General features: G+C 48.8%; 1 protein-coding gene across 2 annotated transcripts in view; it reads left to right on the top strand.

The window, feature by feature from the left end:
* NTNG2 (netrin G2) overlaps window positions 1-23,510 on the top strand; it is a 278,222-nt gene that overhangs the window by 234,789 nt on the left and 19,923 nt on the right. Inside the window, exons 6-8 of one of the 2 annotated variants that reach the window (XM_086924770.1) lie at window positions 9,575-9,667; window positions 14,816-14,890; window positions 22,877-23,044. In XM_086924770.1, the coding sequence (XP_086780896.1) occupies window positions 9,575-9,667; window positions 14,816-14,890; window positions 22,877-23,044 (336 nt within the window). The remainder of the gene's footprint in view (window positions 1-9,574; window positions 9,668-14,815; window positions 14,891-22,876; window positions 23,045-23,510) is intronic. The other variant, XM_086924769.1, reaches the window with a different exon arrangement.

The raw sequence follows: 23,510 nt of genomic DNA, 5'->3' as shown, positions 1-23,510 counted from the left end.
TTACTGCATGACGTCATGCCAGGTGAGCGTTCTAGGCAGGGGAAGGGAATCCTTCAAAGAGAGCCACTATCTCTCTGGATTTCCCTTCTCTTTTTCACACCCACGAGCAGCAACATTGTCCTGGTGTCACCAGGGCTTTAAGTGGAAGCTTTTCCCATATTATATTCAACAAGCCATAGTTGCTGCTTATTTATCTCATGCAACCAACAACCATTGACAAAGCCAATATGTCCTGACTTGTTGTAGGTATGATGTTACTTGTTGTATCATATACCTGATGCAATGACAAAAACAGCAAAATACAAGTCGGGCGGCACGCTATGCTAAGCACAGATGTTTAGTATGCATGTTTTTAAGCCACATCCTTAATTACACTGGCCATGCAACCTTGGAGAAACACACACCCGTCTTTTATCCCACTGAACGCCCTGGTCCCGGCATTTTCTTTTACAATTTGCAGGTGTGTCAGCCCAATTGATTTCGTGAGTGAGTACAGATCCAAGAATGCAATAGGACTTGAAAGGGGGTGTCTGGGTGTAGTGCCAGCCCAAACAGCCCACATGTTAGTCCCTGCTTCCTCGACCGGGTACCCCTGGAGAGCCCGAGATACCGCGGGGCCCTTTCTGATCTGCACAGGTATGTGCCCCCGTGCCCTGCCCCCTAGGGCCTCTTGCAACCAAGAGGCAGAGACATGCCCTAGCAACGGGACCAGAGAGGCTGCGGCGTCCCGCCGTGCCCCCTGCACATCTCGCATCTGGCAGCCGCTGCCGCCTGGGCACCCTGTTCTTGCCACCTGCTGTCGGTGACGCGGGCGCCGCTGAATTCAGCAAGAAACGCCACCTGTGCGCGCGGCAGTCGGTGCAAAGTAGGCGAAACGCTGCCCTGTGCCTACCCCAGACCACAGCAGGCAGCGGGTGACGAAGCAGGGCTCTGCGATGCCAGCTGCGGCGGAGGGCACAGTTACTGTGGATGGGAAGGGCGCGAGGCGCTGCCAGGTCATCTCAGTCCTGGCTCTTAGACCCCAGTCATCTCTAAAGAGGAGAAGCGCCTGAAGCACTTCATGGCGCTGCATGGATTCACGGTGGGCAGCTTGTTCTCGCGAGACCTGCCAGCTCGAGAGCTCGTAGCCAGGGCCTCTCGGATTCTAGCGCATTATACTTCCTGGCAGTGCCAACTTCTCACACTACGGATCCGTGCCAGCCTCACACGCTGGTGCTGTGCCTGCTTGTAAAACACTTTGCAGCCGTGCCATTTCCACATGTTGCTCACTAGTGCCAGTTTCTCACTCTGCCTACCAAAGAGATCTTACAATTTTATCCACCAGTGCCAGCTTCTCACACTGCCTACCAGTTCCAGCTTATAACACTGTTCACCAGTGCCAGTTTGTCACAGTGCCCACTTGTGCCAGCCTCCCACACTGATAGCAGTGCCTGCTTGTCCAATGCTGTTCAGCAGTGCCATCTCCACACAGTGCCCACCAGTGTCAGTTTCGCACGCTGCCTACCAGTGCCAGCTTCTCACACTGTTCACCAGGGCCGGTTTCTCACATTGCCCACCAGTGCTTGCTGATCACACTCTATTCACCAGTGCTAGCTCTAGACACTACACACCAGTACCAGCTTGCACAATGCTTCCAGTGCCACCTTCTTACATAGCCAACCAATGCCCCATCACAAACTTCCTCTAGTGAGAGGTTCTTACAATGCCTACTGTGCCAGCTTTTCAAAGTGACGCCAGTCTCAGCTTATCGTGTCACCCCGTGCAGATCCTCATATTGCCTACAGTGCCATCTTCTCACACTATTTTGCAGTGCCCGCTTGTCACTCGGTCCAATACTGCCAGCTCTTCGAGCTGTACAACAGTGCCAGTTTCTCATGAAGTGCAACAGTGCCAGTTTCTCATGAAGTGCAACAGTGCCAGTTTCTCATGATGTGCAACAGTGCTAGATTCTCACGTTGTCCATAGTGTCAAATTATCACGCTGTCCACCAGTGCTAGCTTTTTTGACACTGTTCACCAGTGTTGTGTTCTCATACTGTCCACTAGTGCCAGCTTCTCATGTTCCCACCAGTGCCAGTTTCCCACGATGTGCACCAGTGATCGCTTCTCACAGTGTTCACTAGTGCTATCTTCTCACACTGTTCACCAGTGTCACCTTCTCCCACTGTGCAGCAAAGCCAACTTCAGACACTAGTAACAGTGCCTGCTGCTCAAATGCTGCTCTGCGGTGCCATCTTCACAAACTGCCTTACTGGAATTTCTCACACTATCTACTAGTGCCAGCTTATAGCACTGTTAACTAGTCCAGTTTCTCACAATGCCAATCAGTGCAGCTTAACACACTATTTTCCCCAGTGTCAGCTCTGACACTGCTCACCAGTGCTACCAGTGCCAGCTTCTCATGCTGCCCACAACTCTACACACAGCCTACAGTATCACCTTCTCACACATCCCACCAGGGCCAGAATCGCACTCTGTTCATTAGTGCCCGCTCATCACACTGCCTAACAGCTTCTCACACTGCCCACCAATTCAAGTTTCTCATGCTGTGCACCAGCGCAAGCTTCTCACATGATTCACCAATGTCAGCTTCTCGTGCTATTCATCAGTGCCAGCGTCTTATGCAGTGCACCACTTCTTACTTCTCACACTCTTCACCACTGTCAGCTTCTCACGCTATCCACCAGTTTGAGCTTCTCACAATATGCACCAGCGTCAGCTCCTCACATTTACCCCAGTGCTCGTTTCGCACATTACCCACCAGTGCCAGCTTCTCACACTGTGCACCAGTGCCAGTTTCTCACATTGTCCACCAGTGCCAGCTTCTCACATTGTGCACCAGTGCCAGCTTATTAGATTGTCCACCAGTGCCAGCTTCTCACATTGTGCATCAGTGCCAGCTTCTCACATTGTGCACCAGTGCCAGCTTCTCACATTGTGCACCAGTGCAGCTTCACGTGTTGTCCACCAGTGCAGCTTCTCCCAACGTCCACCAGTGCAGCTTCTCACATTGTCCACCAGTGCAGCTTCTCGTGTTGTCCACCAGTGCAGCTTCTCACATTGTCCACCAGTGCAGCTTCTCACATTGTCCACCAGTGCCAGCTTCTCACATTGTCCACCAGTGCCATCTTCTCATATTGTGCACCAGTGCCAGCTTCTCACATTGTCCATCAGTGCAGCTTCTCCCACCACCCTCCAGTGCAGCTTCTTCCACCGTGCACCAGTGCAGCTTCCCAAGTTGTCCACCAGTGCAGCTTCTCACAATATGCACCTGCCAGCTTCTCACTTTGTCCACCAATGCTAGATTCTCGCTTTGTCCACCAGTGTCAGCTTCTCGCGTTATCCACCAGCGCCAGCTTCTCACATTGTCCACCATTGCCAGCTTCTCACATTATCCACCAGTGCAGCTTCTCACAATGTCCACCATTGCCAGCTTCTCACATTGTCCACCAGTGCAGCTTCTCACTTTGTGCACCACTGCACCTTCTCACATTATCCACCAGTGCAGCTTCTCACATTGTCCACCAGTGGCAGCTTCTCATGTAATGCACCAGTGCAGCTTTGTGTGCTGTCCACCAGTGCAGCTTCTCATGTTGTGCACCAGTGCAGCTTCTCACTTTGTGCACCAGTGCAGCTTCTCACATTGTCCACCAGTGCAGCTTCTCACATTGTCCACCAGTGCAGCTTCTCACATTATCCACCACTGCAGCTACTCACTTTGTGCACCAGTGTAGCTTCTCGTGTTGTCCACCAGTGTCAGCTTCTCACATTGTCCATCAGTGCAGCTTCTCACATTGTCCACCAGTGTCAGCTTCTCGCATTATCCACCAGTGCCAGCTTCTCACTTTGTCCACTACTGCCAGCTTCTCACATTGTCCACCATTGCCAGCTTCTCACTTTGTGCACCATTGCCAGCTTCTCACTTTGTGCACCAGTGAAGCTTCTCACATTATCCACCAGTGCAGCTTCTCACTCACACTGTCCACCAGTGCAGCTTCTCACGTTGTCCACCATTGCCAGCTTCTCACTCCGTGCACCATTGCTAGCTTCTCAATTTGTCCACCAATGCCAGCTTCTCACATTATCCACCAGTGCAGCTTCTCACATTATCCACCAGTGAAGCTTTTTGTGTTGTGCACCAGTGCAGCTTCTCACATTGTCCACCAGTGCAGCTTCTCACATTGCCCACCAGGGCAGCTTTGTGTGCTGTCCACCAGTGCAGCTTCTCATGTTGTGCACCAGTGCAGCTTCTCGTGTTGTCCACCAGTGCAGCTTCTCACATTGTCCACCAGTGCAGCTTCTCATGTTGTCCACCAGTGCAGCTTTGTGTGCTGTCCACCAGTGCAGCTTCTCATGTTGTGCACCAGTGCAGCTTCTCGTGTTGTCCACCAGTGCAGCTTCTCATGTTGTCCACCAGTGCAGCTTCTTGTGTTGTCCACCAGTGCAGCTTCTCGTGTTGTCCACCAGTGCAGCTTCTCATGTTATGCACCAGTGCAGCTTTGTGTGCTGTCCACCAGTGCAGCTTCTCATGTTGTGCACCAGTGCAGCTTCTCGTGTTGTCCACCAGTGCAGCTTCTCATGTTGTCCACCAGTGCAGCTTTGTGTGCTGTCCACCAGTGCAGCTTCTAATGTTGTCCACCAGTGCAGACTCTCACATTGTGCACCAGTGCCAGCTTCTCACATTGTCCACCAGTGCAGCTTCTCATGTTGTCCACCAGTGCAGCTTTGTGTGCTGTCCACCAGTGCAGTTTCTAATGTTGTCCACCAGTGCAGCCTCTCACATTGTGCACCAGTGCCAGCTTCTCACATTGTCCACCAGTGCAGCTTCTCGTGTTGTCCACCAGTGCAGCTTCTCATGTTGTCCACCAGTGCAGCTTCTAATGTTGTCCACCAGTGCAGCCTCTCACATTGTGCACCAGTGCAGCTTCTCGTGTTGTCCACCAGTGCAGCTTCTCGTGTTGTCCACCAGTGCAGCTTCTCGTGTTGTCCACCAGTGCAGCTTCTCACATTGTCCACCAGTGCAGCTTCTCACATTATCCACCACTGAAGCTTCTCACATTGTGCACCAGCGCAGCTTTTTGTGTTGTCCACCAGTGCAGCTTCTCATGTTGTGCACCAGTGCAGCTTCTCATGTTGTGCACCACTGCAGCTTCTCACATTGCCCCCAGTGCAGCTTTTTGTGTTGTGCACCAGTGCAGCTTTGTGTGCTGTCCACCAGTGCAGCTTCTCATGTTGTCCACCAGTGACGGCTTCTCACATTGTCCACCAGTGCAGCTTCTCATGTTGTCCACAAGTGCAGCTTCTCATGTTGTCCACAAGTGCAGCTTCTCACATTGTCCACCAGTGCAGCTTCTCATGTTGTCCACCAGTGACGGCTTCTCACATTGTCCACCAGTGCAGCTTCTCATGTTGTCCACCAGTGCAGCTTTGTGTGTTGTCCACCAGTGCAGCTTCTCATGTTGTCCACCAGTGCAGCTTCTCGTGTTGTCCACCAGTGCAGCTTCTCACATTGTCCACCAGTGCAGCTTCTCATGTTGTCCACCAGTGACGGCTTCTCACATTGTCCACCAGTGCAGCTTCTCATGTTGTCCACCAGTGCAGCTTTGTGTGTTGTCCACCAGTGCAGCTTCTCATGTTGTCCACCAGTGCAGCTTCTCGTGTTGTCCACCAGTGCAGCTTCTCATGTTGTCCACCAGTGCAGCTTCTCATGTTGTCCACCAGTGCAGCTTCTCATGTTGTCCACCAGTGACAGCTTCTCACATTGTCCACCAGTGCAGCTTCTCATGTTGTCCACCAGTGCAGCTTTGTGTGTTGTCCACCAGTGCAGCTTCTCGTGTTGTCCACCAGTGCAGCTTCTCGTGTTGTCCACCAGTGCAGCTTCTCATGTTGTGCAACAGTGCAGCTTCTCATGTTGTCCACCAGTGCAGCTTCTCGTGTTGTCCACCAGTGCAGCTTCTCGTGTTGTCCACCAGTGCAGCTTCTCATGTTGTCCACCAGTGCAGCTTCTCATGTTGTCCACCAGTGCAGCTTCTCGTGTTGTCCACCAGTGCAGCTTCTCGTGTTGTCCACCAGTGCAGCTTCTCACATTGTCCACCAGTGCAGTTTCTCACATTGTTCACCAGTGCAGCTTCTCATATTATCCACCACTGCAGCTTCTCACATTGTCCACCAGTGCAACTTCTCGTGTTGTGCACCAGTGCAGCTTCTCACATTGTCCACCAGTGCAGCTTCTCACATTGTTCACCAGTGCAGCTTCTCATGTTGTGCACCACTGCAGCTTCTCACATTGCCCCCAGTGCAGCTTTTTGTGTTGTGCACCAGTGCAGCTTTGTGTGCTGTCCACCAGTGCAGCTTCTCATGTTGTGCACCAGTGCAGCTTCTCATGTTGCGCACCAGTGCAGCTTCTCATGTTGTGCACCACTGCAGCTTCTCACATTGCCCCCAGTGCAGCTTTTTGTGTTGTGCACCAGTGCAGCTTTGTGTGTTGTCCACCAGTGCAGCTTCTCACATTGTCCACCAGTGCAGCTTCTCATGTTGTCCACAAGTGCAGCTTCTCACATTGTCCACCAGTGCAGCTTCTCATGTTGTCCACCAGTGACGGCTTCTCACATTGTCCACCAGTGCAGCTTCTCATGTTGTCCACCAGTGCAGCTTTGTGTGTTGTCCACCAGTGCAGCTTCTCATGTTGTGCACCAGTGCAGCTTCTCATGTTGTGCACCACTGCAGCTTCTCACATTGCCCCCAGTGCAGCTTTTTGTGTTGTGCACCAGTGCAGCTTTGTGTGCTGTCCACCAGTGCAGCTTCTCACATTGTCCACCAGTGCAGCTTCTCATGTTGTGGACCAGTGCAGCTTCTCATGTTGTCCACAAGTGCAGCTTCTCACATTGTCCACCAGTGCAGCTTCTCATGTTGTCCACCAGTGACGGCTTCTCACATTGTCCACCAGTGCAGCTTCTCATGTTGTCCACCAGTGCAGCTTTGTGTGTTGTCCACCAGTGCAGCCTCTCATGTTGTGCACCAGTGCAGCTTCTCGTGTTGTCCACCAGTGCAGCTTCTCATGTTGTCCACCAGTGCAGCTTCTCGTGTTGTCCACCAGTGCAGCTTCTCGTGTTGTCCACCAGTGCAGCTTCTCATGTTGTCCACCAGTGCAGCTTCTCGTGTTGTCCATGTTGTGCACCAGTGCAGCTTCTCGTGTTGTCCACCAGTGCAGCTTCTCATGTTGTCCACCAGTGCAGCTTCTCGTGTTGTCCACCAGTGCAGCTTCTCGTGTTGTCCACCAGTGCAGCTTCTCGTGTTGTCCACCAGTGCAGCTTCTCGTGTTGTCCACCAGTGCAGCTTCTCGTGTTGTCCACCAGTGCAGCTTCTCGTGTTGTCCACCAATACCAGCTTCTCACTTTATCCATCAGTGCAGCTTCTCGTGTTGTCCACCAGTGCCAGCTTCTCACTTTATCCATCAGTGCAGCTTCTCGTGTTGTCCACCAGTGCCAGCTTCTCACTTTATCCATCAGTGCAGCTTCTCGTGTTGTCCACCAGTGCCAGCTTCTCACTTTATCCATCAGTGCAGCTTCTCGTGTTGTCCACCAGTGCAGCTTCTCGTGTTGTCCACCAGTGCCAGCTTCTCACTTTATCCATCAGTGCAGCTTCTCGTGTTGTCCACCAGTGCCAGCTTCTCACTTTATCCATCAGTGCAGCTTCTCGTGTTGTCCACCAGCGCCAGCTTCTCACATTGTCCACCAGCGCAGCTTCTCACTTTGTGCACCAGTGCAGCTTCTCACATTGTCCACCAGTTCAGCCTCTCACATTGTGCACCAGTGCCCGCTTCTCACGCTGTGGACTAGTAATAACTTCTCGCACTGTTCACGAGTGCTATGTTTGATATCAAATAAACATCGTGAGCTTTGAATTCATCTTTGAAATCACATGATTTCACAGACCTTCTGTTCTCAGAACACATCAAATACGTCACTGATATCTCATAGCTTTGCTATCACATGTTCTCACAAGTGTTGCGTTCTCTGTTATCACGATTTCACCATTGTGTAGTAGCTCTAATATCACATGATCGCTCACAAGTGTTGTGTTCTCTTTTATCACATGATTTCATGAGTGTGTAGTAGCTCCGATATCACATGATCTCACAGGTGTTACATTCCCTGTTATCACATGATCGCTCACAAGTGTTGCGTTCTCCGTTATCACATGATTTCACGAGTGTATAGTAGCTCTGATATCACATGATCGCTCACAAGTGTTGCTTTCTCTGTTATCACATGATTTCATGAGTGTATAGTAGCTCTGATATCACATGATCGCTCACAAGTGTTGTGTTCTCTGTTATCACATGATTTCACGAGTGTATAGTAGCTCTGATATCACATGATCGCTCACAAGTGTTGTGTTCTCTCTTATCACATGATTTCATGAGTGTGTAGTAGCTCCGATATCACATGATCTCACAGGTGTTACATTCCCTGTTATCACATGATCGCTCACAAGTGTTGTGTTCTCTGTTATCACATGATTTCACGAGTGTATAGTAGCTCTGATATCACATGATCGCTCACAAGTATTGCGTTCTCTGTTATCACATGATTTCACGAGTGTATAGTAGCTCCGATATCACATGATCTCACAGGTGTTACATTCCCTGTTATCACATGATCGCTCACAAGTGTTGCGTTCTCTGTTATCACATGATTTCACAAGTGTATAGTAGCTCTGATATCACATGATTGCTCACAAGTGTTGTGTTCTCTCTTATCACATGATTTCATGAGTGTGTAGTAGCTCCGATCTCACATGATCTCACAGGTGTTACATTCCCTGTTATCACATGATCGCTCACAAGTGTTGCGTTCTCCGTTATCACATGATTTCACGAGTGTATAGTAGGACTCTTTGATAGGCAGTCCACATGAACCCCCTCATTATACTGACAGCAAAAGGAGGCCTTTAAAGCGGCATGAAACTCTACTTCAAGGGGCTAACTTGCCTCTGCGCTCATTAACCTGTTTTAACACCAACGGTTAACAGACGGCAGCCACATTTATCTAGAAGGATCTAGGGCCATATTATCAAGCACGCGTTAAAATGATCACCGCTTTAGCCGCGTGAAACTGCCCTGAAGCTCTGATAGTGGGCTTGATAATATGCCCTTGTGAATTCCCATAGAAGGCCAGGTTAACACCACAACATGGGCTTCTATGGGAATTGACAAGGGCATATTATCAAGCTCATTATCGCCGCTTTAGCAGCAGTTTCCTGCCGCTAAAGTGGCGATAATTTTAACTCCCTTCTTGATAATATGCCCCCTAGTGTTGGGAAACAGTATTTGTAGGCGCTGGATTGTCATCATCTGTCTTACAGTGGTACACCTCTCCTCTGAAGAAGGGTTTAAAAACGGCTAACACTTCCACCTCCGGAGGGTTTTATTCCGCTCTGCAGGGGGTAGTATGAGTGGGGGTGTCTGACTTCTCAGGGTGGGTTTTGTTGCAAGTACCCACAGAGCAGGGGTACGGCGCTCTCCCAGCAGGCTGACAGCTGTCCCTCTTCCTTCCTCCCCTGTGCGCTCTCAGCTCCGTTAATCTGCTCGACCTGCCCCGCCAAGGAGGCGCCAGAGAAGCCCCGGCACGCAGCGCCCTCTGCTGGCAGGAAGCTCGGAAAGACAGGTATGGCGGAGTGTGTCCCAGTGTTAGCATGTCCCGGCACCCTGCTTTCTAAAGCCCCTCGTGGTGTACCCTAGCATTAGCAGGTCCCAGCACCCCGCTTTCTAAAGCCCCTCTAGGTGTGCCCCCGTGTTAGCAGGCCCGGGCACCCCGCTTTCTAAAGCCTCTCTAGGTGTGCCCAAGCATTAACAGGTCCCGGCACCCCGCTTTCCAAAGCCCCTCTAGAGGTACCCCAGCATTAGCAGGTCCCAGCACCCCGCTTTCTAAAGCCCCTCTAGGTGTACCCCAGCATTAGCAGGCTCCGGCACCCCGCTTTCTAAAGCCCCTCTAGGTGTGCCCAAGCATTAACAGGTCCCGGCACCCCGCTTTCCAAAGCCCCTCTAGAGGTACCCCAGCATTAGCAGGTCCCAGCACCCCGCTTTCTAAAGCCCCTCTAGGTGTACCCCAGCATTAGCAGGCCCCGGCACCCCGCTTTCTAAAGCCCCTCTAGGTGTGCCCAAGCATTAACAGGTCCCGGCACCCCGCTTTCTAAAGCCCCTCTAGAGGTACCCCAGCATTAGCAGGTCCCAGCACCCCGCTTTCTAAAGCCCCTCTAGGTGTACCCCAGCATTAGCAGGCCCCGGCACCCCGCTTTCTAAAGCCCCTCTAGGTGTGCCCCGGTGTTAGCAGGTCCCTACACCCCGCTTTCTAAAGCCCTGCACCCTTCCTTCTGCCTCCGCGGTGGGAGGACAGCGCCCTCTACAGGAGACTCTGCGTACATAAGGCTGTTAGAGAGAATTGTGTCTTGTTGCATAAATGTAAGGCTTTCAACCTACAAACAATAAAAGAGTGTGAAAGAGAGAGAGAGAGAGAGAGAGAGAGAGAGACAGCTAGAGAGAGAGAGAGAGAGAGAGAGAGAGAGAGAGAGAGCGCAAAGGAGAGGATGGAGAGAGCAAACAAAAGCGAGAGGGTATGTGAGCAAAAGAGTGAGCGCGTGCAAGCAAAGGACACAGGAGAGTGAACAAGAGAAAGAAAGAGCAAGCACAGGGGTTCTGGCGCAAGACACGGAGGGGCATATCATCAAGGGCAGTATCGCCGCTTTAGCCGCACTTTTTGCTGCTAAAGCGGCGATAATTTTAACGCCCTATCAGCATGGACAGGTTAGCGCGTGTTTCCATGCCTTTTCACCATTTCCCTGAACGCCCAACTGTGCATCTCTAATGAGATGCAAAGTGGGCGTTCCTCCCCCAAATAACGTGAGAAATGTCGCTAACCGACATTTCTCCTATCAGCAAGCTGCTCACTAACCTGCGTAGCGATAAGAAAAGTAGCGCTAACCGGGATTAGCGCTACTTTTCTTGCGCCTGCTTTCAGTCTGACTTAGCTATTATATTCAATGGAAGGTGGATATCATGCCTAAGTCTGCCCTGCCCTATCATCAAGCCATTGCCAAACGTTGTGCGATTAGCGCTGGATTCCCAGCAATAATTACACATTTGGCAGCTTGCGCATGGACTTTTATCGCTTTGGAGCTAAGTGTTGCTGATAGCACGCTATCTCAGCGATAAAATCCTGCGATGGCCGGCGATAATTATCCTCACTAAGCGCGCTGAACGATAATTATCACCGGCTCTTGCTGATATGTCCCGGAGAGAGTGATACAAAGAGAAAGCAGGAGAGTGAGCTAAGAACAAGAAAGAGGACGAGAAAGAGAGAGAGTTGAAGCAAACAAGAGAACATATGAGCAAGAAGGACAGAAAGAGTAATTAAAAGAGCGTTGAACGAGGGAGAGTGAGACATGGAGAGTGAGGGGGTTCGATGAAGGTACAGCAAGAGAAAAAGAGAAAAAGATGGCGACAGAGCGTACGGACGCATGCCCACGACTGTGGGGCACCTCCGGCCATCCTGTGACGTCTCACTCTTTTCCCTGCATGGTTCCCTGTGCATCGTTCTCTCCCGGGTTTACGCGTCTTTTTAAATCTGGATTTGCATCAAATTACATGGATGGGTGCATGTGCCCCCCCCAATTGCTCCACCCATATAGCACCTACCCGAAGTAAAGTAACCAAGTCAACGCTATGTGCTGCATTACTTTGTATTTACTAACAGGCAGATTCATCAAGCTAAATTGCGCTCGCAAAGGGCCAGATTCTGAGAATCTGGCCCTTTGAGAGCGCAATTTTTGCATTTGGGATTCATCATCCCAAATGCAAAAATCGCTATTTGCGAAATCGCATATTTGCGAGGAATTGGATTTAAGGAATCTCTATTAGAGATTCCTTAAACGCAATTCATTAACCAATTTGAAATTGCGAATTCGCAATTTTTGGTCGCTATTTACCACGAAGTCTGACTTCGTGGTAAATTGCGAAAAAATTGAAAAAAACACTTTAGTGCATTTTTCTCTGTTGCATGGTACACACACACACATGTCCTTTGGACATGTGTGTGCGCAACACCTGTGTAAATTTGCATTTCAGGGGTGCTACAGGGTGTCCTTTGGACACCCCTGGCACCCTTGAAATCGCTATCTTATTTGCGATTAGCTAATTGCTAATCGCAAATAAGAAATACTCCCCATTCATTCCTATGGGCCTTTAGGCCTTTAGGCCCATAGGAATGAGTGGAGAGTTATTCCTTATTTGCGATTAGCAATTTGCTAATCGCAAATAAGGAATGTGTAGGAATCACAATTTATTTTGCAAATCCTACATGAATCCCGTTTTGCGAGTCTGTAATAGCGATTCCTTATGAATCGCTATTAAAGACTCGCAAAACGGGTCTTTGATGAATCTACCTGTAAACCACTCAAAACAACGCAAAGTGGCTCTGCATGGCTTACTAAATGCCAAAGAGGATTGTTTGTCGCGCTGCACCACAAAACTGTCCCAGCCCGACGCACAATCCTACTAGATCTGGGCCCATATGTCCACTGCAACACCCTAAAGAGGGGTGACTATTGAAGGGGAGTCAAAGGGACACACCTTCACTTCATAATATAGATTGATATTATTATTACAAATATATGATGCAAGATTATATGACGAAATGTAATTGTATTTACATGAATATCTTAATAAGGTCATTAATCTAATCTCATTTTACATGACCAACGGCCAACACGTGTGTCGCGGAGTTTAGTCTTTTCTGCTTCCTCTGGGCGACAAGTAAACTTTGATTCAATTAGAAATGGCCGGTCGGTTCTTCATGAACACTCCATTTATTTATGACTTCTTTCCTCTAGTTTAACACCAGTAGTCTGACAATTACTTGCTTTTAATTTAGTAGTTGTCTACAAGTACATTATAATATCAAAAAGACCATCTACTAAAGAAGAAGCAAGCAACTGTAAGAATACTGGTGTTAAACTGCGTTAGATTACTTTTGATCAAATAATTTTGTATCATATTTTAATAAAACATTTTTTTAATTATAATATGAAGTGGATATGTTTGTTTGACTCCCCAAACTTAGTTAATAAAATCAGCCGAAACCGTTCTTAGAAACTTCGATCACTCCTTTCTACTTTGTCAAAGAAATGTTGTTGCTACAAGTCCTACATACATATCAAAACTCCTGGTTGTGTGTCTTCCTACACTGACGTCACTAGAGCTGGGGAACAAATTCGTCAAAGAGAGAAAGTGAGGGAAGGGCGAGAGACAGCAGACAAGTGAGAGAAAAAAGAGACAAGAAGCAAAATAGAGAGACAAAGATTGAAAGGGAAATAGTGCAAGAGTGAAAAAATAGTGTGCGAGATTGTGAAAAGAGGGATGAAACACAGTGGGTTCAAAAGAGAGGCTGTTTTTTGAAGAGAGTGTGTTTCTGTGGGGGGGTGGGGGGGGGGCGTGCTTGTTTTATGTTACCCAAAAGCCAAGTTTAATTAATGATTTCATATATTTGTCTGAATGTGTGCATTGGGACTATTGTGCACATGAGATTGCACTGGTGAAGTGATTTACATGTGATGACAATAGAGTGTGCGAGATCGTCTGATGTGTACAAAAAACAAGAGAGAAACGCGAGGGCGCTGTGAATAAGGAAATGGGTCAAAAAGGAAAGAAGTTAAACGATAAAAAGGATTATAAACCAGGCAGAGATCCACAGGGATCCAAAAACAGAGAAATTGATAATAAATGAAGAGAACAAGGAAAGAAGTACTAAACACAGGAAAAGAGCACTGGAGAAATGAAAAAATGCAAGAAAGGAAAAGAAGAGGAACAGCAGAATCAAAAGAAAACAATAAAGAGATGAAAACCAAAAGTTAATGAAGAGCATAGAAAGTACTAAAGCAGAAGAAAGAGCAGAAGCAAATAGGAAATTTGATTGAAAGTAGAAAAGGGTGACAATAATAAACATGGAAGGCAAATGAAGGAAAGGGATGCATATTAGGAGGGAAGGAAAAAACTAAAAAAAAGGAAAAAGAAACACAAAAAATCAGAAAGGAGCGAATATTGAGGAAAGATGAGTGGATTAAATAGAAAAAAAAGCATGTGACGAAAAAAATTGACATTGAATATCGGGAAGATAAACAGAAGAGAGAGTAGAGGAAATGGAAGAGAAGGGAAGGAATAGAAGAAACAAGAGAAAATAGAACAAAGAATAAACGCACAAAAGCGAAAACATAGCAGCCTGAGGAAAAAAACAGAAGGAAGTGAAAAGCTAAATAACAGACTCATCAAACAGAACGCATTAAAATAGATGAAAAGGGAACAAAATACTGGCCAGAAAAGAAAGGGCGAAACAAGAAGAGAGAAAAAGACCAGCACGAGCTAGATAAGAAGAGAAACTAGAGGGGCGATAATAAAACATTGAAATCAGAAAAGGTTGAATGAAAATAACAAGAAAATGGTCGCGTGAAAACGAAAAGAGGTTAAGGAGACCTCAAAAGCAGCGAAGGGAGACGAGTCTAGAGAGGAAGAGACACTAAAAGATAGAAAAGAAAGAAGGAGGGAAGAGTCACTGGTTCAGCAGACACAGGTGGAGGGTGGAGAGGTCCGGGAGGGACAGAAGAGTCTGAATGGAGGGGTAACAATGGCCACTGATAGACTAACCCTGGCTCCACCCTCCCCTCCCCTCTCTAGGCATAGCCCTCCCTGTGCTTAGCGCCCCCTCCCTGAACCCCAAACTTGAACTGACCCTCTGCTGAGGCCTCACTGTCTCCTTCCTCCCAAGTGCCCCGGAAGGCGCCCCGCCCTCAGGAGCCGGAGCCCGCCCCGGTGCCGGGGGTCCTGGTCGAGACGATTCAAGGTAAGCCGGGGGCTCTCAGAGGCTGGGAGTGGGCAGGTGAAGGGGGAGGCAGCGCATACTCTCTGCTAACACTTAGGAAGGAGCGCCACCTGGAGGCCAAAGGGGGACGCTGCAGGCTTCCAAATCTTCAGGCTCTCTAGTCTTCAAATAGGACCTGAGGCTCGAACCCAGACCCCCCACACACTCCCTTGATGTCACAGCGAGAATACAGGCACCTCTCAGCGGGCGTTAATAATCTTAATGTGATTGTACAAACCCTTTGCAGCAGAATGTGTCATTTTAATGGGACAGTACCTGCTCTTCCGGGCAGGGCAGTGGGGTCTTTAATGGGCCTGTAGAAGCCCTCCTCGGAGGCCGGTTGGAGTGCCTTTACTGGGGCAGGACTGGCGGTCTCAGGAGGCTGCTGTCCTTCTAAGGGGTCAGTTCCAGCACTTCGCAGCAGGATTGAGGACTCATTTAAAGGGACTTCTTATCGGGGTTAAGTTCATCTGTAACAGGACAGCACCAGCAGTTCACAGCAGGGAGGGGTCTATTAATATGGGACTCCTCAGTGGGGCTGAGAGTACATTTTATGGGACTTCTCTCACAGGGTTGAATATGCCTGTAATAGGACTTTGTCCAGGTTTGAGAATATATGTAATGGGACTTCTCGCAGTGTTCAGTGGATCTGTAATGGGACTTTTCAACAGGGTTGAGTATACCTGTACTGGGACTTCACCCCAGGGCTGTGTATACCTTTAATGGGACTTCTCCACAGTGTTGACTGTATGTAATGGAACTTCTCAGCAGGGTTGAGTATACCTGTTATGTGGGTTTGCCTTAAGGTTGAGTATACCTGTAATAGGACTTTACCCGGGGTTGAGTATACCTGTAATGTGGCGTCGCCACAGGTTTGAGTATACCTGTAATGGGACTTCGCCCAAGGGCTGTGTATACCTGTTTTAGGACTTCAGCCAGGGCTGAGTACACCTGTAATGTGGCTTCGCCCCAGGGGTTAAGTATCCCTGTAATGGGACTTTGCATCTGGGTTGAGTATTCCTGTAATAGGACTTTGCCTCACGGTTGAGTATACCTGTAATGTGCTTCGCTCTAGGGTTGAGTATACCTGTAATGGGACTTTTCCCACGAGTTGAGTATACCTGAAATATGACTTTCCCCCACGGTTGAGTATACCCTTAATGTGACTTCGCCTCAGGGTTGAGTATACCTGTAATGTGACTTTATAATAATAATAAAGGAATTTCTAAAGCGCCTGGTGACGCCATCACGGCGTGTCCCCGCGCTGTGGAGTAAGAGTCAGAAAGGTGGAGGATCATCTATCCCTCCATAGCAAACAGATGTGTTTTCAACAGTTTCCGGAACATGGTTTCATTGTTGGCCAGTCTGATCCCAAGTGGAAGGCTATTCCACTGGGTGGTCGCCAGCACCCGAAAGGAGCGGCCTCCCATCCTGGCCTTTCTAACACGAGGAACTGTCAGGAGACCCATACCCGCCGAGCGAAGTGCTCTTTGGGGACGATAGGGGATGGCCAGATCCTTCAGATACCCTGGCGCTTCTGCAGAGGTTATCCTGTAGCAGAAAAGGAGGGCTTTAAAAAGGATTCTTTTCTTTACAGGCAGCCAATGAAGGGCAGCCAAAGTAGGCTTGGATGCTGTTCTTTTAGGGAGTCTGAGGGCTAACCGGGCCGCCGTATTTTGCAGCACTTGCAGTCTCCTCAGGTTCTTCTCCGTAGTACCTAATAGCAGCACATTCGCATAATCCATGCGAGAGGTGACCAGAGCTTGGATCATAATACGTCTGGCCTCCAGAGGCAGTAGGTCCAGAGTGCGATTCAGGGTCTTCATAACCCCAAAGCATTTCCCCACCACCTTGTCCACATGACTCTCAAACGAGAGTTTAGGATCCACCCAGACCCCCAGGTTCTTGGCCTCACTGCATGGGATGGGCAGAGAGCCAAGGCAGGGCGGCCACCATTCATGAGACCAGCTCGCCCCATCTCCCCCTATCACTAACACCTCCGTTTTAGCCCCATTGAGCTTAAGGCAGTGCTGATTCATCCAGCCAGCAAGCTCCTGCATGCAGGTTTTAAAGTTGGCCGCTGCTAGTTTCGGAGACTGTGACAGGGAGATGAGCAGCTGCGTGTCATCGGCATAAGATACAAGATCTATGCCGTATGACTGAACAACCGCTGCCAATGGAGCCATATACAGGTTAAACAGGGTGGGGCTCAGGGCAGAGCCCTGAGGCACCCCCTGTTCTAAGGCCACACTGTCGGAGAGGAACATACCTCTCTGAACCTGGAAACTACGGTCCGAGAGAAAGTCCTTGAGCCATCTCCAAGCTGCCTTTGTAACCCCCGCGCTGCTCAGACACCGTAGCAAGGTGGAGTGTGCTACGGTGTCGAACGCGGCGCTGAGGTCTAGCATGATTAGTGCCATGGTGTTCCCCTCATCAGCACCCATCCGTAAAGTTTCGGTTGCTCTCAGCAGGGCAGTCTCAGTGGAGTAGTTCTTACGAAAGCCAGACTGAGAGCCATGAAACATATTGTTTGACTCTAAATATTCCATGAGCTGAGTGTTTACCAATTTTTCCGTCACTTTAGCTAAGTATGGTAGAAGAGATATTGGGCGGAGATTTTCCATTATATCTTGACTTACATTAGGTTTTTTTTTTTATTGGTATAACTATGGCTTTCTTCCAGTCGCCTGGCAGAGTGGCCGAAGAGAAAGACAGCTGGATAACATATCTGAACAGCGGCTCTAGCGCATCCAGACTGGCATTAAGTACTTTGGGGGGGGCCGGATCACGGGGGGAGCCTGATTTAACTTTCTTGCATACAGTAACAAGTGTTTCCGCAGCAGGGACATGAAAGGTGGGTAATTCAGAATCTAGTGAACCTACCTCCCTGCTACAGTCAAGATCAGGGTCATTAATCAGATTCCCCGTAAAGCTGGCATAGATGTTCGAAATTTTGCCTGCAAAGTAGTGAGCAATATTGTTACAGGTTTCCACAGAATCTGCGGACGGCCCAGTATTGTTCGAGACTACCGAGATCTCTTTAAAAATTTTAAAAAGTTCCTTCGAAGAGTTTTCAGCCTCCACAATGCGATTTTTATAATGTGTGGCTTTAGAGACCCTTATGGCCTTATAATACTCTTTTTGCTTTTTCTTATAGTCTGTTTTAATCTCTGGGCAGAATCTGACTCGCCACTCACGTTCCAGCTGCTTGCAGGCAGATTTCGCAAGCTGAAGTTCCGGAGTGAACCAAGGGGCAGTTTTCCTCACCTTCTTCGTATTTCTCTCAGTACGCATAGGGGCCGTTTTATCAAGTGCACCTAAAATGCGGTTATGTAGCTCGTGATGGGCACCTTTGCATCTAGGTTGAGCATACCTGTAACGTGGCTTTGCCCCAGGGTTGAGTATACCCCTAATGTTGATTCGCCTCAGGGTTGAGTATACCTGTAATGTGACGTCTCATCTGGGTTGAGCATACCTGTAATGGGAGGTCGCCCCAGGGTTGAGTATACCCTTAATGTGGCTTCGCCCCAGCGTTGAGTATACCTGTAATGTGACTTCGCATCTAGGTTGAGCATACCTGTAATGGGAGGTCGCCCCAGGGTTGAGTATACCCTTAATGTGGCTTCGCCCCAGCGTTGACTATACCTGTAATGTGACTTCGCATCTGGGTTGAGCATACCTGTAATGTGACTTCGCCTCAGGGTTGAGTATACCCCTAATGTGGATTCATCTCAGCGTTGAGTATACGTGTAATGTGACGTAGCCCCAGGGTTGAGTATACCCCTAATGTTTATTCGCCCCAGGGTTGAGTATACGTGTAATGTGATTTCGCCTCAGCGTTGAGTATACTTGTAATTAGGCTTAGACGGTGAACTCCGCTCCGTTCGCAGAGTTTGCGGAGTTTTCTGCACTCCTCGTAGCTCGCGGAGTGCAGAAATCTCTGATGTGCAGCGGAGGTTTTTCCCTGCTCGTGATCACAATCAGTAAGTTCCCGATCACGAGCGGTAAGTTCATGAGCGTGAGCTGCCGCTCGGGTAGAATTTCTACCAGAGCTGCAGAAATACCAGCACAAACTGCAGTTCACACTGCACTCCGACACTCGCGGAACTTTGCTGAGTTTTTTTGTAACTTCGCGGAGTTTGGCGTAGCAAAACTCTGCGAACTACGCCCCAACCTACCTGTAATGTGACTTTGCATCTTGGTTGAGCATATCTGTAATGGAAAGTCGCCCCATGGTTGAGTATACTTGTAATGTGCTTCACCCCGGAATTGAATATATCTGTACTAGGACTTCGTCCCAGGGTTGAGCATACCTGTAATGTGACTTCGCCCCAGGGTTTGAGCATACCTGTAATGGTGCTTCTCAGCAGGGTTGAGCATACCTGTAATAGGACTTCACCCCAGGGCTGAGTATATCTGTAATAGGGCTTCACCTCAGGGTTAAGGAAATTTGGAATAGGAGTTTGCCCCAGAATTGATTATACCTGTAATGTGGATTCCTCCCAGGGTTGAATATATCTGTAATGGGACTTTGCCTCAGTGTTTATTATACCTGTAATGTGACTTCACATCAGGGTTTTGAGTATACCTGTAACGTGACTCTGCCCTAGGGGTGAGTATACCTGTAATAGAGTGATGAGAGCGCTATACAAATCCATATGACATAACAGACTCACAGCAGAGGGAGGAGCGAGGCCTTGAGGCTTACTAGTACATCGCCCCTGAAGAATACTTCCCAGACACACAGTTTAGCAAGTTATCTTTACTTTTAAGTTGTATATGATGTCAAAGCACAGAGAAAAATATTTTTTCTTTAGGAAAAATAGCCCTCGCTCACAATATGTGGCTTCATCATCGGGTTCTACACCCCGGCATGGTGTTTGTCAGCATGAGCTCAACCAGGTTAGTGGGAGCTCTTTGTATGTCATTGTTTTCTTAATTTGGATCTGAGAATTGGCTGCATATTAGGTAGTAAAAATGTCTTGGAAAGAATAGCTCAATGGTTTACTGGATTATGTATAATTTACCCAGGTAAGGGAAAAATCATCAATTTGGATGGTTGGAGAATGTATTATCTCACTATCCTATCAAGTCGACATGTTTCGGCCTCTTCTACTGCCCGCAGGCTCATACGTTTTCTTCAGGACTGTAAGATCCCTTTTAATTTATGAGTAGCTGTCTATAATTCTTTAGAATCCAGTCAGGGCATGCAACACATGCATTAGTGTTGACAAAACAGACATAAAGCAGGCATAATATGCGCTTTGCATATCACCACTTGCAGGAGGTGCTGGCCTCATATTGAGTAGAGATAGAACATTTCCCTGTAGTCACACATTCGTCAAGGTACCAATGTCTCTAAGTCGTATATTTGCTTCCCCTCACTGGGGTGCTGGACGTTCACTGGAATAGGTCTGCACATTCATATGTATAGGGTCAACGATCCAATGCATTTATCTGGGGTGCTGGGCATTTGTTGGCATAGGGCTGTGAATCCATATGTATAGGTCTAGCCATCCAATGTATATTCGAGGGGTAACATAACATAACACATGTATTTGTAAAGCACACGTTCACCCGGAGGTATCTTGGCGCTGAATAACAGATGTTTCTTGTTACCCAACTCAATGGTACTCATTTTATCGACCTCAGATGGATGATAGGCTGAGTGCTGGCCGTTCGCTGGCATGCATCTGTGCATCCAAATGTATAGGTCCAGCCATCCAATGTATATGCCTGCGGTGTAGGGCGTTCGCTGGCATAGCTCTGCGTATCCCCTTGCATGTATCCAGCTATGCAATGTATATATCTGGGATGCTGGGCATTAGACGTGTGCATCCACCAGCGCAGATCTGGACAATCAGTAGCACGGAATTTAGTGTACACTGGCACACACCTGGCCATCCACTGGCCTGGGCATCAAGGCGTCCATGGGCATAAGGGTAGGTATACACAGGCATAGAGCTGAACATACATTGCCATAGAGCTAAGCATTCCTGGCATAGATTATGAGACCCGCCAGCATAGTTTGAAGCCGCCACTGGCACAGACTGGGTATCCACTGTCATAGATTGTCATACCCACCAGCATAGATTAAAACATCCACTGGCACAAATTGGGTCATCCCTGGGTATATACTGGACCACCCCCTGTCATGCCCTGGACACACACGGCCACCACCAGAGATTGCAGAATCAGAGGGGATAGACTGGGCAATGCATTGGCATAGATTAGAGCACCCACTGGGTACCTACTGACATAGATTGGGGCATGCATTGGCATGTAATGGGCACCCACTGGCATAGATTGGAGCATTCACTGGCACACAGTGGGGATAAAGTAGCATTGGAACATCTGCTGGAGTGGATTGGTTTGCATCTAGAGACCCGGGCATCCGAATAGTCATTCACAGGGTATCGACCTGGGCATCAACTGCAAATAATCTGAGCATCTGCTGGCATAACCATGGAGATCTGGGCATCCATGAGCCTGGGTGCTGTCATACAGAGACAGCGAGCTGGGCATCCACTGCAATAGATCTGTACACTTTGGCAGACAGTGGCATAGATTTTGCCACCCACTGCTTAGATTTGGCTGTACATTTACCCTCTGCAGTCTTCTTCCGCCTTCCTTCCGGTCACGCGACTCTTGCATCGCCCTGGTGGTGGAATCCAATGTTGAACAAATACGAACCTTCGGCCGATGAAACACAACGGAGGTTTTTATAATCCTATGTTTTCATTCCTTGTTAGTATGCCCCCTACCTGCATGAAGCACCCAGTGCCACTCATTGCATGCCCTTCATGCCACAGGCGTGGGTTCATCATTCATTCACTCATCCTTTCCCATGCCATTCCATGCTGGCTTCATCCAGCCATGACTTTGTGCCACGCAATGCATGTCATGCATGCCTAAAAGGGGGTGGGGGTGACAGGGGTGGTGCTCGCTGGGCACTAGCGCTTCACATGGGCACATTCCCTCACTTGTATGGGCAATGGTGAAAACAGAGGGCACACTGATGAGGGTGGGTGGTAGAGGGTTAATAGCATGCAACATAAGATGAGATAGAGGCACTGAGTGGTTGGGGAGGGTGGAGTGTGCATGGATAAGCAAAAAAGTGCCTTCAGAGGACACAATGCAAGAAGGGCTTGGAAGGGGAGGCGAAAAGGGCTAGGAGGGGAGGAGAGAAGGGCTAGGGAGGGTAGTAGAGAATGGCTAGGGAGGGTAGGAGAGAAGGGCTAAGGAAGGGTAGGCGAGAGGTGAAAGCGCTAGGAAGGCTGGTGGGAGAGATGTGTGGGAGGGGAAAGGTGCTTGGATGAGATACGGGTGGGTGCACAGATGGCTCAGAGATGAAGACCTGGAGAGTGGAGAGTGCAGGATTAAGAAGGGGTAGAAGGGGTAGGTGGTGATAGAAGGGAGGGCATGGAAAAGGAATGCACAGAGAAGGCAGAGTGACACAAGAAGACGTGAGGAGGAGCCAAAGAGAGGGATTGTGGGTCTTTAGCAGCCACAAAGCAGGAGAAGGCCAAGGTTGGGGTCAGAAAGGTGTTTTTTTCTTACCTAACTGTTAGAAGGACTTCTAGAAAGCGCTTGGGTTTTAGTGTAGCACTCAAGTGATCCCTACTGAAACTTAGGTGTGTAATCCATACATGGGCTCCAAGCTAGTGCCTTCTGGGAATGAACACCCCGATTTCTTCTTTGGGAATTTTAGAGTGTGCTAAGATGGATTTTGGGAAACCAGGGAAGGGCCTCAAACGGTCTCTGGGTGATGTCACTTGAGAGCAGTGGAACCAGCACCCATGTCTCTTAGCTGCAGTGATATATACGGGGTGTGGCGTGTGCCACTCGTGCATGCCTGGCCAGCACTCAAGGTGTGCCTGCTGGGGTAGATGGTGTGAGTGGCCGTTAGCTAATTTGTGGAGACCTATCTGACTCTTGCTGTTTTCCTCCCCAACCCTTCCATCTCAGACTGCGAGTGCTACGGGCACTCCAACCGCTGCAGCTACATCGACTTCCTGAACGTGGTGACATGCGTGAGCTGCAAGCACTACACGCGTGGCCAGCACTGCCAGCACTGCCGCCTGGGCTTCTACCGGAACCAGTCCGCCGAGCTGGACGACGAGAATGTATGCATAGGTAAGGACACTGTTTACCTGGGACTTATGGGAGGGGCAGTTGCCATGGTCACAGTTTCCAGATAGCACTAAAATAATTTATTTGTAAGACAATAAATACTGTGGGCATCATTGACCACGCAGAGCTGAAAAGTGCATTCCATAATATATTATATGTATTTAGGGTTTCTGATTTTCAGTTAAGACCATTTATAACCTATAAAACACACCCAAAGAGAATGTTTGGTTTTCAGTAGAAACCTGAAAACACCAGACTGTGCTGAACTGCTAGTGGTTTGGTGCCCTCTGGTGTCAAAGCAGTGCAAGTGAGGCCGCTACGTCCAAGCATATTTCAGTGACGGATGCTCCCATTATGACCCACTCTGGTCATGGTAAGCCACGTGACATGTCATGTTGACAACCCTCCTGATTCAAAGACACTCTTAATGTACTCCCACTCCGTTTTGCCATCATGACTCACCTGGTGT

Source organism: Lissotriton vulgaris, chromosome 5 (genome assembly GCF_964263255.1).
Source record: "Lissotriton vulgaris chromosome 5, aLisVul1.2, whole genome shotgun sequence".
In the NCBI taxonomy this organism is placed as follows: domain Eukaryota; kingdom Metazoa; phylum Chordata; class Amphibia; order Caudata; family Salamandridae; genus Lissotriton; species Lissotriton vulgaris.
This window is presented reverse-complemented; position numbering and strand designations above follow the sequence as displayed.